Source organism: Leopardus geoffroyi, chromosome A1, assembly GCF_018350155.1.
Source record: "Leopardus geoffroyi isolate Oge1 chromosome A1, O.geoffroyi_Oge1_pat1.0, whole genome shotgun sequence".
NCBI lineage: Eukaryota > Metazoa > Chordata > Mammalia > Carnivora > Felidae > Leopardus > Leopardus geoffroyi.
The window spans coordinates 421236-440735 of NC_059326.1; the positions used below are offsets into that span (position 1 = coordinate 421236).

The 19500-nt window shown below is 34.7% G+C and overlaps 1 protein-coding gene across 2 annotated transcripts in view; it reads left to right on the forward strand.

Annotated features, from left to right (window-relative positions):
• Positions 1-19500, forward strand: part of RNF17 (ring finger protein 17) — a 115029-nt gene that overhangs the window by 34934 nt on the left and 60595 nt on the right. For both annotated transcript variants that reach the window (XM_045443759.1, XM_045443764.1), the window contains exons 10-16: positions 1351-1658; positions 2683-2772; positions 3992-4150; positions 6777-6966; positions 7837-8005; positions 10096-10286; positions 11216-11357. In XM_045443759.1, the coding sequence (XP_045299715.1) occupies positions 1351-1658; positions 2683-2772; positions 3992-4150; positions 6777-6966; positions 7837-8005; positions 10096-10286; positions 11216-11357 (1249 nt within the window). The remainder of the gene's footprint in view (positions 1-1350; positions 1659-2682; positions 2773-3991; positions 4151-6776; positions 6967-7836; positions 8006-10095; positions 10287-11215; positions 11358-19500) is intronic.

Below are 19500 nucleotides of genomic sequence, written 5' to 3' on the forward strand. Positions count from 1 at the left end.
GTCAGGTAGTCTTCCATGTAGAACACGGTCTGCTTCCAGCCCTAAAATGTTTTCTCAGTGATGATCTGTGATGAAGCTAAATTCGTAATGGGTTAACTAAAAGACAAGCTTTTTGAGACTCCATCTCATTTCTTTGATAGAATTTCTATACTTGTAGATTTGATAGCCTAAATCTATGTGGATATGTGAAGAAGATAGAAAAACATGGAGTCAACCATATAAACGATTAGCTGTAGGTTAGTGGCTACCAAATAATACCTCCCAAAGGGTTCAGACTAAAGGTGGTTTTGAGGCTAGGTGGAGATTTCTAATGATCTGTTCAGGATTGTACCCTTCACTGTTTCCTATAGTTTATTTTTAAGCTAGGGAATTAGAAGAAATAACCATAATTTAAAATCAAACAGCTAAGCCAAATCACAATGATTTTTTAAGCCTATATTCACTGTTTTTTAGGACTAGAAGATTATGACATGACTGTATCAACTTTTTCCTTCAGCTTCTCATTGATTATACCTCTTGTTGACCTTTTAAAACCCCTAGGTTTCTCTTAAAAACTGAGAATAAGCTGAGGGTTGATGGGGGGTGGGAGGGAATTGAGGGTGGGTGCTGGGCATTGAGGAGGGCACCTGTTGGGATGAGCACTGGGTGTTGTATGGAAACGAATTTGACAATAAATTTCATATTAAAAAAAAAAAACCTTAGGTTTGCTTAGGGCTGGGAATGGGCAAAAGTTCCTTCTGGGTTCTAAAATTAGATTAAAATGTTCTAAAATTAGATTATGGTGATGGTTGCACAACTGTAAATTTAGTAAAGATGATTGAGTTTCATGTTATGCAAATTATACATCAGTAAGGCTATGTAAAAGCTACTTCTGAGGCACCTATACAGCTTTACCTTTTTATATGTGTCATGGTATTTTTTTAAGTTTATTTATTTTGAGAGAGAGAGCATGAGCAGGGGAGGGAGAGAGAGAGAATCCCAAGTAGGCTCCACACAGCCAGCACAGAGCCTGATGTGGGGCTCAAACTCATGAACCACAAGATAATGACCTGAGCCAAACCAGGAGTTGGATGCTCAACTAACTGAGCCACCCAGACACTCCTATATGTGTCACCTTATTAACTGTCATGTGAATAGGAAATGACTTGAATGTAGATACAAAAAATTTATGAAACAATTTAAAGTAGCCATATGCCTATGTATTTTTTTCCTCCAAACTTTTATTTATTCCAGTTAGTTAACATGCAGTGTAATGTTGGTTTCTCGTACAGAATTTAGTGATCTATCACATACTTACAACACTCAGTGCTCATTACAAGTGTTCTTAATACTTGTCTATTTTTTAAACAGACGTAATCCCCAAGAAAATGAAATGGAACAGAATGTTCAAAAGCAATATAATCATAAAAAGGAATTTTCTTGTCATGATACATACCCATCACAAGAAAAGAAAAAGATTGACGTGTCTTTCCTAACTAATGAAGCCCCACCATGTTCTTTGCAATGGGAAACCAATGATGTGCATTTAGAAGCAGAAGATTTCCAGCCACAGAAAGAGGTTGTTGCAACAGCATCCCCTAAAACCATTACTGTTCTGCCTCAGATGGGATCTAGCCCTGATGTGATAATTGAAGAAATTATTGAAGAAAACCTGGAAAGTGAGTGAAAATACAAAAGCAAGGAAACAATATGTCTGTAATTAGAAACAAAATTAGTCCCTATATTTAATAGAAACATAGTGCTGTTATCTTATACCTCCTTCATTATGAGTTAACATCCATTGATTCCTTGTCCCTGCTTTCACATTTTCCAGAGTTAGGATAATTTTTATTTTTAATGCAATAATCTAAACTCTAAGATGTTAATTTAATGTTTGGTTTAATTGAAGTATTTGACTTTTTGGTGTTCTACACATAAACCTTATATAAAAAATGAAGATACTTGTAGAAACGATCTCATGTCTTTGTCCTTAAAGAATAGCTTCTCCTAAATCTTTGTTCTGAGATATAATCTGTTATAAAAAATTTTTTTAAAGATATAACCTGTTACATAATCTGAAATAAAATCTGTCATGAATATAATAGCATCTATTTTGTAACATTTCAATGTATCATAATACTTTGATTAGATTTACAATGTTGTATTCTCCCCATTAACTACTACTACTGTGTAGTTATATTACTGGTGTTCTTTAGGACCATTTTCAAGTTCCATTTTAGTTCTCTTCCACCCACCACTTCCCAGTCTGTTTCATTGGTTGATTCTACAGAATGACATTTTGAATGAAACAGCGGGGCGGGGGGGGGGGGGGGGGGGGGGGGGGGGGGAGGGGGAGGAACATGTTTTCAGTTGTTTCTATTGTATTTTTATCACTGAAATCTCAGTGAGTTAAGAGATCTGTTATCCATCACTTCTGAGTCTGTTTCATTGGTTGATTCTGCAGAATGACATTTTGAATGAAAAAAAAAAAAAAGGAGGAGCATGTTTTCAGTTGTTTCCATTGTATTATTATCACTGAAATCTCAGTGATTTAGGAAATCTATTATGACTTTACCTACTGATAACAAGGAGTCTTACCATTCCAGTATTTTGCCAATTCAAGTACAGCTTTTTAAACAGTAGTATACCATTGTCAACTTAATAAAACTAGTACAATTGCCTTTATTTCCTATTTTGATGAAGCACGCTTCACAGATTATCTTGTGGAAACACCTAGAGATCCAAAAAAGCCTTTTCAGAAAAAATCATCTTCCGCTTTTGGATCAAAAGCAGGTACTTTAACAACTCTGAACTTGATGTTGTGGAGTTTGCTGTATGTAAAGTAACTCTTACGTAGTATGAAGGCAGTGAGTAAAATGAATATTACTATCAACTAAAACTTCTTCCTTTTGAATATTAAAGGTTTTAGCTGTTATTGGCAAAAATGTTTCTGAAATTTATAACACTTCTGTCAACTGTCTCCCCAGTTACACATATTTATCTCTTTACCCCATATTCAATATGGATATTATTCTTTGTGATCTGTATTGGATAGTTAAAATGATCCATTTGTTCAGTTTTTATCATCTGTCTATACTTGACTGTCTCCAATTCCACTCCTCCTAGTTTTTGAGTTTTAAACATTTTTACTAAATGAAACATCTACATTGTTCAAAAATTATATATTAAAATACTGTGAAATTTTTACCTAACTGTTCCCATTTCATTCGGTCCTTCTTTCCCTTCCACAGTTTCTTTATGCATATACAAATACACATATATGATTTTTCTAACTTGTTTTTATACAAAAACATAGCACACCGTGCACACTGTTCTTTTAATTCCTTTTTTTTTTTTGTAACATTATATTCTGAACATCTTTTCGGTAGCTACACTTGGCTTCATTACTGCTGTAAACAGAATATTTTTTTCTTTTATTCTACCCTCACTACCACCCCCAGCTTCCACCAAAACATATATCTCTTCCCCTAAATGGTGCTTAGTATTTGGCTTTGCCCAGATGTTTTTTCACCCCTTTCTAGCCAGGTAAGATTTGTGATTCAGAGTATCTATGAGCTAATTATTAGTTCTTTGGATATAGTATAAACAGGATTTTTTGGGATATGCAAGAAGTCTATTTTATATCAGTGGAGTTCTGAGTTCCAAAATATCCATAAATAAACTGATGTTTTGTTGTAATATGATAGAGTTATAGCATATCTTGACTTCAGCATCTAACTACCACGTGAACTACAATTCCACTTAACATACCTGGCATGTAAAATAAAATAGTTGCAGTTCAGGTTATGCTAAAGGATTTAATGTTGATAGTGGGAACTTTATCAGTCTAGTTACTATTTTGGGTTTGGACTTCTTTTTGTGGGGCTTAAGTATTCTAGAGTTTTCAATGCCACAAGACACTTAATATTCTTTTAGAGGATATTGCATTCAGTTTTTGTGAATTCATTCCTAACTTATGATTTGTTAATATGGGTTAAATATTCTTATCTAGGTTCTCCAGAGCTAGTTTTTGTAAGCCATGTAATACATCCTTGCCACTTTTATGTCCGGAAGTATTCACAAATTAAAGATGCAACAGTACTGGAAAAGAAGGTCGATCAGTTTTGCAATAGGAGTTTACACCTTGATCCTTCAGACCTTTTGGAGCTAGGTAATGAAATATTACTCCAAGCTAAAATATCAAGTTTATGTAAATATTATATAGTATTTGGCCAACCCTTATAGGCTAACCCTTATAGACCTTTTATAATACAGATTTGTTCCAGAAGCATAAAAGTTTTATAAGAGGGGTGCCTGGGTGGCTTAGTCAGTTGAGTGTCTGACTCTTGATTTCGGCTCAGGTCAGGATCTCACAGTCTGTGTGATCAAGCCCTGTGTCAGGCTCTGCGTTGACAGTGCAGAGTCTGCTTGGGTTTCTCTCTCTCCCTCTCTTTCTGCCCCTCTGCTATTTGTGCTCTCTTTGGCTCTCTCTCAAAATAAACTTAAAAGTTTTGTAGTGATATAGTTTTATTTAGGTAAGTTAGCTAAATATTGACTGCTGAGTGAAGTATATATAAAACCTCAATTACAGAGTGAAAGGAGTTATTTTTTTAAATTACAAAGCCCGTCGCAGGTTATGTAGTTTGCTTCCCTGTCTCCAGGGAAAATTCGCCTCTAACACGATTCCTTGTACTATGGCTATTAGTCCCTTGCTGTCCACATGTGAATATTGAGGATGTCATTAAACACTTAAATGAGATGCAGGAGAACACCGGTACCTGTTTCCTAGGACCCCACAGAGGGTAGTATATTTTGAGGGTACCCACACTGAGGGTTTGTGTAATTTGCCATAATTTAGGGTCTTATTGCAAATGTTTTCCTTATAATACATTGACTAAATTTGATTATAATAAGACGAAGCTATTATTTGTTTGATTTATTAACAGAGTGAGAAAACCATCTATTAATAGCAATCAATGCCTATGTATAATACCAAAAAGTATTACCTGTTTAGTTATATAGTACTTTAAAAGTGTGACTAACTCTCAGCTTATCTGTGTAGCTTCTCAGAATATTCAAAAATTAGGATTATCGTATACTTCTGACAAAAATTAATAGTAATTTTTAACTTTAGATAACTTTTAACTGTTGAGTATCTAAGAAGAAAGAAATGTTGTATTAAACTTAACTTTTATGGCTACAAGTAATTCTCTAAAATTTAATACATGTCCGAAAGAGTTCAGCTTAGATTCAGAAAATTTTCTAAAAAAGCCAAAAAGTCATTCATTGTTTTCAATTAAGGACAATTATTATTTCAAGGCAAATAAATTTGCATGACTTAAGTACCTATATTTTGAGTAATGAGTGATAAGGGAAGAAATGTGAAATGATACTTCAGGAGGATATCCTTTTGTTCCTTTTTCCTACATATGCTCGTCACTGCAAAGGACAACAGTCTTCAATAGTCTTTTAACTTACCTATCAAAAAAGAATGGTTTGGGGCTCCTGGATGGCTCAGTCAGTTAAGTGTCTAACTCCTGATTTCGGCTCAGGTCATGATCTCATGGTTCAGGAGTTCAAGCCCCACATCAGGCTCTGCACTAGTGCAGGGATTTTCTCTCTCTCTCTCTCTCTCTCTCGCTCTCTCTCTCTCTCTCCCTTTCACGCATGTGCCTTATCTTTCTCTCTCTGAAAGTAAATGAATAAATAAACTTAAAAGAATGGTTTAATAGTGTATAGTTTAAAACTAAGAATAATTGGTTACGTAGTGTATCTACCTAAGAGAAACATTGATGATAATCTTTAAGCCAAAATAATTGGTTACGTGGTACATCGACATAAGAGAAAGGTTGATGATAATCTTTAGGCCAAATAAACATTTTGGTTAGAACTAAAATTAAAAGGTTGCCCTAATGTGCCTCTCAACTATCCTATTTTTATTAGCATGTCCAGAGGGGATTATACAGGATCCCTCTGTATATAATCAGTGGTCAGATCTACCAGTTTATCTCAGGTAACTTAGTTGTTAAGAGGATGGACTCTAAGACTACCTGGATTCTCCTCCTACCTCTTTGCCACCGTCTCCATAGGGTTGTTGTGTGGAGTAAGTAAATTCAAATGTAATGTACTGAGAACATCACTGAGATCATAGTGAGCATTCAAATTCAGGCCTCCTTCTTTCTTGACCTTTTTTCCTGGTTATTAATTTGTAATTCATCTGATCTCTCCCTAAGGTCTTCCTCTGCTGCTATGTCCTTGGTTCATCTTCCCCTTCTCTGAACTCCCAGTGTGTATTTAATTTTGGCATGTCACATACTGCCTTTCATTGTTTCTTTACTTTCATTCCTCTTTATCAAGAGAAGGTAATTGTTTCTTCCTTTATGCTCCCAAAGTATTTTACAGATTTCAGCATTTATATATCTGTACATCTATGTGTGCACACGCATGGATAGAAAATTTTTATTGTTGTAAGTACAGTCATTTGCCCATCTCTTTTTCTTTCTTGAGCTTCTTGATGGCAGGATGGTCTCATTCATCTTTGGTATAGTTCATAAAACATAGGTCTTCAATAAGAGACTGCTAACCTTGTTTTTAGCTCCCTATTTAGCTATATAACAGAAACTATCACAGTATACTACCTTTATTTTTTTCATAGCACCTGACATGTATATGTCCTCAGTAAATAAATGAATTAAGATTTCTTCGTGATGAAACTGATATATGTGTTCATAAGTTAGAGCTTATTAGGTATTTTTCTCCATAAATACTGATAATGATTTGTCTTCCTCATTATTTAGGTGCAAGAATATTTGTCAACAGTATTGAAAATGGAATGTGGTGTCGAGGAACTATCACTGAATTAATTCCAATAGAAAGTGAAAATATTAGAAAATTTTGTAGTCCAACCAAATTCTCAGTCCGTGAAGTTGCACTAATACAAATATTCATGGTAGATTTTGGAAATTCTGAAGTCCTAATTGTTACGGGGTATGATGTTTTATAGTTGTTACATGTTTCTGGCCTGTTGATCATGGGGGTGGGATACTAAAGAATAAAGGAAATTGAAAATGGGGATAGAGAGGAGTAATTTATCTTTCTTCACTTCTAGGGCATATAATTTGGCTCTATAATTTGTTTTACTAATTACTAAATTAGTGAGGTATTATCATTTATCAATGTTACTAGGTGAGGAGCTAGTAAAAGGAGATTTTTGATGTAACCCAAACTTAAGTACTTTTCTGTGTTGCTTCAAACCAGGGAATGATGCACAGAAGTATTTCCTTTAAATAAAGTATTACAATTAGCTGCAGGATGACTCAGTAAAATTTTAAATCAGACTTCTATAATTTTATCAGTGCATATTGAAGTGGCATAGTGTCTAACCGTAGGAATTCAAAAATATTTCTGTCAGTCTTCTAGGAAAATAAAACAAAAATGATAAAATAATAAAAAAACTGAAAATGTTTCTATAGTAAGGACCACTATTAACTATAAAATGGTCACTATCTAATGGCCATAGCTTTATAAATAAATAGATTTCTGTTTGAGGACATCATTATCCCCTTTAAATTTAAGCCAAATAGAAATATGAAAGACAATTCAGATTAAGTCAATTGAGATTTAATTCTATAGAGAAAAATCAATGTCTGTACTTATAAAAACTAGGTTAAAGCTATGCAGTAAGTATGAATCAGAGTATAACTTTCTGGAAGATTCAGCTTAAGGAGACTATCCTTAGGAATGCATACCTGTTTTGACAGTAAATTATATTTTTAAAAAAATGCATACCTTTTATGGAGGAAAGCAAATTTGTGTTTCAAGTATTATTTTCAATAAATACCACTTGAATTCTTCTAGAGTTGGTGATACCCACGCAAGATCAGAACACACTGCTGAGCAGCATATAGTAATAAATGACTTATGCCTAGTTCTTAGGAAGTCTGAACCGTATATTGAAGAGCTGCTGAAAGACATCCAGCCGTTAGCACTGCCATGCTCATTGAAAGACATTGTTCCACAGAATTCGGTAAGTGAGACTTAAATTATTTCTTCTTTGGGGGCTAAATATTCCAATTTTAGCTATGTATTACCAGTGAGATTGCAAAGTGTAAGTTCGAGGCACCAATTGTCTTGTAAGTACATTTTGCATAATAAACTATCAGTGCCAGTAAAAAAGGAAATGAACTTCAGGTTCCATAATTAGAAATATTCTTAGTGGGAAATTGAGTTGAATAAGCATATATGCATGGAATGATAGATGAAATATCCAAATAAACCACTAAATTTGAGTCAGATGTGGAGAGAAAAATTTTTAAATATAGTGTAGTGTGAGTTTCCATTTCTTTACTATTTTTGTGGCACTTTGTTCCTTAGTTGTAGCCCATATCACATATTACTTTGCAGTATTTAGGAAAAATTTCATAAATATTTAAGCATAAGTACTTGCATATTTACTTGCATTGTCAATTCCCCAGCAAGGCTCAACAACTCCTACAAGACAGGAATTGTGTGTAAGAATATATGTTAAATTGTTACATTATTATGAAATCTATGAAAGCAGGAGTCTGTGTCTTTGCCCATCATTGTATTCCCAGCACATAGCAGATTACCTAGCACATAGTAGGCATTCAACATATATTTGGAAGAATGAATAAATAAAAAGTAAAAGGAAATATATCACACGTGGTGTTTTCCTCAAAATGGTAAAATGGGTTTAAATTTTGTCTTTTGTAATTTTTGGCATTTTCTGAGTTGGCTTTAATTTTATAACCTTTAGAAAGAGGTTTTATTTTTAAAGAAACATGTAGCTTTTTCAAAATTTGAGCATAGTTGGCACACACAGTTACATTAGTTTCAGGTATACAACAGAGCGATTCAACAGCTCTGCTGGAGGTATCACAATTCCAGATTTCAAAATATACTACAAAGCTATACTAATCAAAATAGTAATGGAACAGAATAGAGAACCCAGAAATAAGCCCATGCTTATAAGATCAATTAATCTATGACCAATGAGGCAAGGATATACAATGGGGAAAAGACCGTCTCTTCAATAAATGGTTCTGGGAAACTGGACCATTTTCTCATACCATGCACAAAAAGAAACACAAAATGAATTAAATTCCTAAATATGAGACCTGAAGCCATAAAAGTCCTAAATAAAACATAGTAATTTCTTTGACATCGGCCAGAGTAACATTTTTCTAGATATGTCTCCTCAGGCAAAGGAAACAAAAGCAAAAATAACGTATTTGGAACTACACCAAAATAAAAAACTTTTGCACAATAAAGGAAGCCATGAACAAAACGAAAAGGCAGCCTGTTGAATGGGGGAAGATATTTGCAAATAATGTATCTGATAAGGGATTAATATTTAAAATCTATGAAGAACTTAACACCAGAAATGTATAGTTTTAACTCTTAAAATTTACTTTAGGTATGGTGGGGGGGACTTAAAGATTCAAAGATCAACTTAAAATTTTTTTAAATGAGTGAATACTTATCCTTACTGTTTAAGTAGCATGTACCTCCTATATTCCTAGTTAACGGAAACTCAGTTAACTGATGATTACAGATATCTTGATTGCATTACATGGCTCCCATTATACTTTCAAAATTACCTTTTGAATTTGTCATTTAAGAGAAAAAAAACTATGCAATACTTGTTTTATTTTAGAATATTTATAATCTTCGTATTAATATTCAGAGGTGAAACTAAATTCTAAAGTACAATAGCTTATGAACACCTTGAGACTGTTCATAAAATCAAAGGTCTAGGGGCACCTGGCTGGCTCGGAACATGTGACTCTTGATCTTGGGGTCGTGAGTTCAAGCCCCATATTGGGCATAGAGCTCATACACACACACACACACACACACACACACACACACACACACACACACAAATCCATGTATTGTGCATACATAAGCACCGACCTTGGGTTTGTGACCATAGCTGTTGTTTAGTGTCTATGGTTGAGTCCCTTTGCTCGTTTGCAGTCTTTGGTTGTATAAAGCCAAATCCAAACAAAACAAAACCAAAGATAAATCCAGAGTATTGTACCATTAGCACTAATTATAATTACTAAGTACATCGGAATTTTACTTTTTCCACAGAATGAAGGCTGGGGAGAAGAAGCTAAAGTAGAATTTTTGAAAATGGTAAATAACAAGGCTGTTTTAATGAAAGTTTTTAGAGAAGAAGATGGTGTGCTTATTGTAGACCTGCAGAAACCACCAACAAATCAAATAAGCAGTGATATGCCTGTGTCTCTTAGAGATGCATTAGTTTTTATGGAATTAGCAAGGTAGGTACTTTGAGAGTACTTAAATACTTTTGAGATTATGGTTATAAATTGGAATAGCAGAATTTACCTTTAAAAACTATGGACTGACTCCAAGGTGAACATTAAGAGATTAAAAAAACCGCTATTAGTTTTCTAAGTATAGTTGTCAGAAAATGACATTCAGATAATTTAATAAAGAAATTAAAACTCAATTACAACTCAAAATAGAAACTGTAGGTACTGAAACAAATTTTAGACTCCTGATAACTTCACAGACAGCTCCCCTAGGGTTTTAAGAATTGCAGTTTAACAGTGCCTGACTTAAATTTTCTACCCTTTAGAGTAAGTTCATGATCACCCACTCTGTATTTAATGTCTGAATCTAGAATAGATACTTCAAGTTTCTTCCCCCACCCCCATCACTGATGAACAAAGTAGGACGACTGAGAGAGATAGTGGAAGATACTAACTTTTTGTCCGAGTGGGGAGATGACTCTGGAAGTGACCCAAGTAGGTTTCATTGTAGAGAAATAAGAGTAGTATTAGAGCTGGAGGGGGCCCACGGAGACCCTCAGCTGGCCTGGGTGCTACTATGAACTGTGGTTATCAATTTAACTGAAAGATGAGACACTGTTTTTTTGTTTTGTTTTGTTTTTGTTCAAAAGAGGAGAATCCTTGAATCTGAGTAGAAGAAACAGGCCTGGCTCAAAAATGTTCCAACACAAAATTGAAGGTCAATTGTTGACTTTGGAGACTTGACATCTTATTTAACCTAGTTTGATAATTGGAGACAATACCAAGAAATGTATTAGAAGAGAAATTGGAAAGGGAATACTCTTGGTAGATAAATAAGTATATGCACAAGTCTTTTCTTCAGACCAAGTTGCTAAGAGAAGAGATTCTTTGAAGAAAATGGTTCTTGCTTATGCTTTGATTGTGCTTTCGATTAGGTTTAGGTCACAATCACCAAGAAGCCACTCTGAAAAAAATATGACTTTACATTATCACCCACCTGTTTTGCCTAAAGAAATGACAGATGTTTCAGTTATGGTTTGTCATATAAATAGTCCTACTGATTTCTATCTTCAGTTGGTAAGTATTTAGTATTCCTTAGAGACCAAGTATTTTTTTTCAAATTTTAAGTAGCAATGTATAAGGGAAATGAGTACCTAGTATGACTTTTAGAACAATCCAATACCAACATTCTGTAAATTTAAGTTTCTTAGCTGCAACTTTAAACAAGAAATTCTCATGATTCGTAGTAATTTAAGAAACTCTTAATCATGCAAATTAGTGAAATATAGAAGGAAAGGACAGTGAAGGATATCTAATATATGTGTTTCTTGCTACCTTATGAAGTCTGGGCAATAGGAAAGCACGTAGAACTGTCATCAAAATACTATGATAAAACCTGTTTCTGACTGTGAACATCTGAGAATTTACTAATTATTACTAGGTAATTTTCTGAATTTGAACACCAAAATAAATTCAGATCAAAGCCATTCATATTTAATTTTGAATGTGGATTGATGGGTTTGTTTAGCTAGCTACTAACAATGAGTTTGTCATTATTAATCTCTTTGTGTCAGTGCTTCATATGAATTAACTCATTCTAAGGGCAATAATAAGTGAATAACTCATTAATCTTTATAACAATCCTGTGAGAAAGACACTAGTATTTTTGTCTAGATTGGAGATTCTGACCAAAAGGATGAAGCAACTTGCCTGAGGTCACACAGCTACAGAAAGGTGGAGCCAGGATTAGACTGGGTAGTGTAGCTTCATTCAGAACCTGTCATCTCAAACCCTGTACCATGTTCTGCGGGCTCCCCAGATAAGTTGTGGAAGTCGCCTTATTTGGCCCTAAGTTAGGACTTGCATACATTTCTTTCATTGAATTTTTTTTACAGTGTCTTATATTTAAATTGAACTAAAACATATATAAAATTAACTATTTTAACCATTAATGTATGGTTCAGTACCATTAAATACCCCAGGTGTCATGCAACTGTTGCCATTATTCATCTCCAGAACTGTTTCACATCCCAAATAGCTCAGTAACCCTTAAACAATAACTCCCCATTTTTCTTTCCCACCCCCAGCCTCTGATAACTTGTCCTACTGTCTTTATGAATTTATCTGTTTCACTTAGCATAATGTTTACATGTTATAACATGTATCAGAATTTCATTCCTTTTCATGACTGAATAATATTTCAATGTATGTATATACTACATTTTGTTTATACATTCATATGTTGATGGACACTTGGATCGTTTCAACCTTTTGGCTATTGTGAATAATGCCGCTATAAACATGGGTGTTCTAGTGTTTGAGTCTCTGCTTTCAATTTTTTTGGGTTTATACCTAGGTCTGGAATTGCTAAATTATATTATAATTCGGTTTGTCTTTCTGAAGAACTGCCAAACTGTTTTCCACAATGCTGCACCATTTTATATTTCCATTAGCAATGCATAAGAGTTCCAATTTTTCCATATCCTCACCAACACTTTTTTTTTAATAGCTGTTTAAGATATGGATTGTATCTCATTATGGATTTGATTTGCATTTTCCACATGGCTCAGATTGTTGAATACATTTTTTCATGTGTGTATTGGCCATTTGTATATTTTCTCTGGAGAAAGACCTATTCCAGTCCTTTGACCGTTTTTGAATTGGATTATTTTGTTGTTGGGGTGTAGGAGTTCTTTATACATCATGGATTTTAATCCTTTGTCAGATACATCATTTTCAGATTTTTCCCCCCATTCTGTGGGCTGCCTTTTTACTCTCTTGGTAGCATTCTTTGATCCACAAAAAATTTTAATTTGGTAATCCAGTTTTTCTGTTTTTTTCTTTTGTTGCCTGTGCTTTTAGTGTCATAAGTCAAGAAATTTTTGCGGAATCTAACATTACGAAGCTTTTCCCTTATGGTTTCTTCTAAGAGTTTTATAGTTTTAGCTGTTAGACTTAGGTCTTTGATTTCGAGTGAACTTTTGTGTATGATATGAGAGAAGAGTCCAATTTCATTATTTTCCATGTGGATGTCCAGTTTTCCCAGCATTGTTTGTTGAAAAGATGGTCTTTTCTCCATTGAATGGTCTTGGCATACTTGTCAATATGCAGTTAGCCATAATATATGTGAAGGTTTGTTTCTGGGATCTCTATTTACTCCATCAGTCTATCTGTTCTTATGCCAGTAGCACACTTTTTTGATTACCATAGCTTTGTAGCAAGTTTTGAAATCGAGCTGTGTGAGTTCTCCAACTTTGTTCTTTTTCAAAACTGTTTTGGTAATTTGTGGTCCCTTGAGATTCCGTATGACTTTTTTAGGGTGGGTTTTTCTGTTCTGCCTGAAACATCACTGAGATTTTGATAGAGACTGCATTGCATTGTAGATTGCTTTGGGTGGTATTGTCAACAATATTAGGTCTTTCAATCCATGAATGTGGGATGTCTTTCCTCTTATTTTTGTCTTCTTTCATTTCTTTTATCACTGTTGTGTAATATACAGCAAGTGTCTTGTTTAAGTTTATTCTTAACTGTATCACCTTTTTGGATGATATTGTAGAGGGAATTATTACTTTCATTTTCGGATTTTTCATTACTGCTAAATAGAAACATAACTAATTTTTATGTCTTGATTTTATATTTTGTAAGTTTGCTGAGTTTTTTTCTAACAGGTTTTCTTTGTGGATTCTTTAGAGTTTTGTACATATAAAATTATATCAGCTACAAAAAAAATTATTTTACTTCTGACAGTTGGGATGCCTTTTGTTTCTCTTATTTAATGGCTCTGGTAGAAGTTCTAATATCATGTTGAAAACAAGTAGAAAAGGCAGGCATCTTTTTGTTCTGTCTGAGGGGAAAAGCTTTTGTCTTTCACCATTGACAATGGTATCTGTGGGTTTTTCTCATATGGCCTTTATGATGTTGAAGAAATTTCCTTCAATTCCTGTTAGAGGAGAGGGAGAGAAGGGTTGGAGGATGGGCTAGATGGGTGATGGGCATTAAGGAGGACACTTGTTGGAATGAGCACTGGGTGTTAAATGTAAGTGATGAATCACTAAATTCTACTCCTGAAACCAATACTAATACACCATATGTTAACTAACTTGAATTTAAATTAAAAAAAAGTAATAATACCATTTTTGGGGCACCTGGGTAGCTCAGTCGGTTAAGCATCTGACTTCTGCTTAGGTCATGATCTGGTGGTTTGTGGATTCGAGCCCCTCCTCAGGCTCTCTGCTGACAGCTTGGAGCCTGGAGCCTGTTTTGGATTCTGTGTCTCCCTCCCTCTCTCTGCTCCTCCCCAGCTCACGCTCTGTCTGTCTGTCTCTCAAAAATAAATAAATATTAAAAAAAAATTTTTAATACAATTTTTGCATCAACTGAGATGATCATGGTCTTTCTTTTTCCTTCATTCTGTTAATGTCTTTTGCATTGTTTTAGTTTGTTTTGTATTTTAAACCATCATTGCATTCCAGGAATCCATCTCCCCTAGATCATGATATATAATCCTTCTAATACGCCATTGAATTTGTTTTGTAAGTATTTTGTTGAGGGTTTTTACATCAGTGTTTATAAATGGTATTGGTCTCTAATTTTCTTATCATGTCTTTGTATGGCTTTAGTTTCTGGTAATGTTGGCCTCTTAAAATGAGTTAGGATGAGTTTATCCCCCCCAGTTTTTTGGAAGAGTCCAAGAAGGGATGGTATTAATTTTTTTAAGTGTTTATTTAATTCCACTTACAGTGTAATATTATTTTCAGGTGTACAATATAGTGATGCATTATTTCCTTATATATCACCTGGTGCTCCTCACAAGTGCTCTCCTTAATCCCCCATCACCTATTTAACCCATCCCCCCAACCACCTCCTTTTAGGTAACTATCAGTTTGATAGAATTCATCATAGAAGCCATATGATCCAGGGCATTTCTTAATTTGGAAGTTTTTGATTACTGATTCAGTCTCCTTGCTAGATACAAGTCTGCTCAGCTTTTTTATTTATTCATGATTCAGTTTTGGTAGGTGTTTCTAATTATAGTAGATTCTTATAATGCTTTTTATTTATTAAAATCGGTAGCAATTCACCCATTTTCTTCTAATTTTTTTAATGTTTTTATTTACTTTTGACAGAAAGAGACAGAGGTGTGAGTGGGGGAGGGGCAGAGAGGGGAGACACAGAATCTGAAGCAGGCTCCAGGCTCCCTGTTGTCAGCACAGAGCCCGATGTGGGGCTGAAACTCACAGACCTGCTCCAAAGTCAGTCGCTTAACCAGCTGAGCCACCCAGGTGCCCCAAATTGACACATTTTGTTTCTGACTTTAGTAATTTGCATTTTTCCTTTTTTTCTTAGTCAGTGGTTTGTGAATTTTGTTAATTTTTCAAAAGCCAACTTTTGATTTTGTTTTTTTTAGCCATTGTTTCTCTTTTTTCTATTTTATTTATATATAGGCTCTAATCTTTATTATTTTCTTCCTTCTAGTTTTGGGTTTATTTTACCTTTTTTTTCCCTTAAGGTTTATCATTAGGTTATTTATGATCTTTCTTTTCTTTACTGTATATATTTTACAGCTATAAAGTTCCCTTTTAGCACGACTTTTGCTACATGCCATAAGTTTGTTGTGAATTTTTCAGTTTTTCTGTTAATTTCTAGTCTTCTTCCATTGTGATTAGGAGAGATACTGTGTATGTTTTCAGTCTTTTAAAATTTATTAGGGCTTGTTTTGTTGCCTAACGTATTGTCTATCCTGAGAATGTTTCATGTGCACTTGAGAAAAATTCTGTTGGCTTGAATGTTCTATATATGTCTTTCATGTGTAAGGGGTTTATACTGTTGTTCAAGTAAACTGTTTTCATCTTGATAATCTTTGTAGTTCTTGAAAATGAAGCACTTAAGTCTCCTTTTATTGAAAAACTGTCTCCCTTCAATTCTGTCAATATTTGTATCATATATTTGAGGGCTCTGATGTTTGGTGCATATATATTTGTAATTGTTACGTCTTATTGGTTAATTGACCCTTTTATCAATGTATAATGTCATTCTTTGTTTCTTGTAATATTATCTGACTTAGAGTCTATTTTGTCTGGTAATAGCGTAGCCACCCCGGCTCTCTTTTGGTTACTGTTTGCATGGAATACCATTTTCTAATTTTTCACTTTCAACCAATGTATGTTTTTGGATCTAAAGTGATTATCTTATAGATAGCATATAGTTGGACCATTTTTTAAAAACCCATTCTGTAAGGGCACCTGGGTGGCTCAGTCAGTTAAGCATCCAACTTTGGCTCAGATCACCATCTCCTGGTTCATAATTTCAAGCCCCGCATCAGGCTTTCAGCTATCAGCACAGAGTCTGTTTTGGAATCTCTGTCCCTCCCCTAATCGCACTCTCCTTCTCTCTCAAAAATAAATAAACATTAAAAAAAAAAAAAGATTTAAAATCCATTCTGCAAATCTACCTTTTAATTGGAGAGTTTAATCCATTTAAAGTACCTACTGTTGGAAAGGCTTCTGCCATTTTGCTATTTGTTTTTTGTATATCTTCTAGCTTTTTTGTCTCTCATTTCTTGTATTACTTATCTCTATTGTGTTTAGTTGTGTGGGGTTTTTTTTGTAATGTCATTTTTTATATTTTTAAAAAAACATTGTCATTAAAAAATAACAAAATTTACTATCTAACCATTTTTAAATGTACAGTTCAGTAGCGTTAATCATACCCACATTGTTGTGCAACAGATCTATAGAACTTTCATTTTGCAGAACTAAAACTCTCTCCATAATCCATTCATCCATTGATGGACATTTGGTTTGCTTCCACCTCTTGGCTATTGTGAATAATGCTACAGGGAACATGGCTTTGCAAATATTGTAGTTTCATGTTTTGATTATCTTCTTATTTCCTTTTGTATATATCTATAGTTTTTTTTATAATTACCATGGGGATTACATATAATATTCTAAAGTTATAACAATCTAATATGAACTTATACCAACTTTAATTGCACAAAACCCTACTCCTGTGCAGCTCCAAATTCCCCATTTATATTATTGATGTCAAAAATTAATCTTTAGGACACCTGGGTAGTTCAGTCGACTAAGCATCTGACTTTGGCTCAGGTCATGATCTCACGGTTCACGAGATCGAGCCCTCTGTCAGGTTCTCTGCTGATAGCTCAGAGTCTGGAGCCTGCTTTGGATTCTGTGTCTCCCTCTCTTTCTGCCCCTTCTCTGCTTGTGTGCCCTCTCTCTCTCAAAAATAAATATTGAAAAAGTAATCTTTATACATTGTGTGCTAATAGATTTCTGATTTTATTTGTTTTTTAAATCCTATAGAAATAGATATTATCCCATAGAAATAAATAGAAATAAAAGTGGAGTTACAAACCAAAATTAATATTTCTTTCATGTGTGTCCTTGTATTTACCTGAACCACAGATCTTTATATCTTCATGTGGCTCTGAGTTACATGCTAGAGCTACACTCTATCATCCTTCTAGCTCTACCTAAAGGACTCCCTTTAGTGGTAGTGCATTTCCTCACCACTTGTTTCTCTGTGAATGGCTGAATTTCTCCCTTATTTTTGAAGGACAGTTTTGCTGATCTGTAATTCTCAGTTGACAGGGGTTTTTTTTTTCCAGCACTTTAAATTTATCTCCGTATTGTCTTCTTTCCTCAAAGGTTTCTTAGAAGAAATCAGCAAGTAATCTCGCTGGTGATCCCTTGTACATGACAAGTTGCTTCTCTCTCACTGTTTTCAAGATTCTGCCTTTGTCTCTGGTTATTGATAATTTGATTATAATGCGTATGAGTGTGACTCTTTGGGTTTATTCTACTTGGGGTTTGTTGAGTGTATTAGCTTCCTAGGGCCATTGTAACACAATACCATAAAGTGGATAGCTTAAATGACAAAATTTTGTGGTCTGAAGTGATGGAGTTTAGAAGTCTAAAATCAGGGTGTTGGCAGGGTTCATTCCTTCTGAGGTCTTAGAGGGAAAATCCATTCCACATCTTTTCCCTAGATTTTGGTGGTATGCTGGCAATCTTTACCACTTGTTGGCTTCTGAATTATCCCAGTCTCTTCTGCTGCCTTCACATGGCATTTTCTCTGAACTTGTCTGTCTCAATTTTTTAATAAGGACACCAGTCATATTGAATTAGGTCCCACCTAAGACTTTATTTTAACTTGATAACCTCTGTAAAACCCTATCTTCAATAAGGTTACATTCTGAGGTACTGAGGGGTTAGAACTCCAACATATTTTTTGAGGAGGACACAGTTCCCAAAGCAGTCTACTCTCTGCTCCATTAGAAATTCATGTCCTTCTCACATGCAAAATGCATTCATCCCATCCCAGTCATTCCAGCATCATTTCTAAGTCCAAAATCTTATACATAAGTATCATCAGCCAGAAGTCCCAAATCTCATCGTCTAATTCAAGTACAGGTGAAGAATTAGTAGCATACAAGCTGGGGCAAAATTCTTGTCTATATCTGAATATGTGAAACCAGAGGAATCTAAAACCTAGCGGGGCAAATTCTATTAGATTCTTATGACTTGAGAATAATCTTCACTGGCTAGATGCTCCACCTTTCAGTCCCACTAGGATTATTCAGCCTATTTTGGCTTCACCTACTCAGCTCTAGAAGCAGCCTCAATTATTGGAATTGAGTATTTGTCTTCATGCTCTGGAACCCAGGAGGCTGCACCTCTTGGAACAGAGGACAAGTCAATCCTGCCTCTCAGACTTGTGCCCTCTGGGCTCCTGGTGGCAGTAGCAGACACGCTAGCCTCTGAACTGCCTTCAGGGTCATTATACCTTTTTCTTCAAAGATAAAACATGTGCAGGGCTGAATAGCTCCATCAGCTCACTTCCTGCCTATAGAATCCCACAAGTTCAACAGCCTTCCTTCTTTCTTCCCATCTCTATTCCTTCCATTTCAAGCTGGCAGAGTTTCTGCTGAGATGATTGATTGGATCCACAAGCCACCTGCCCATAATCTCTTCAGCCACACCCTTGGTGTCCTCTCTAAGCATACTTTCTCATTGTTTACAATATGGATAGGCTGAAAATTTTCTAAATTCAAGTTCTGTTTCCTTTATGTTTAGCAATTCTTTATCTCTGTCTTCTCGTGTTTTATTGTAAACAGCAAGGAGAAACCAAGCTGCACATTCAACAATTTGCTTAGAGATTTCCTCAGCTAAATATTAAAGTTCTACTTTCTATCTGA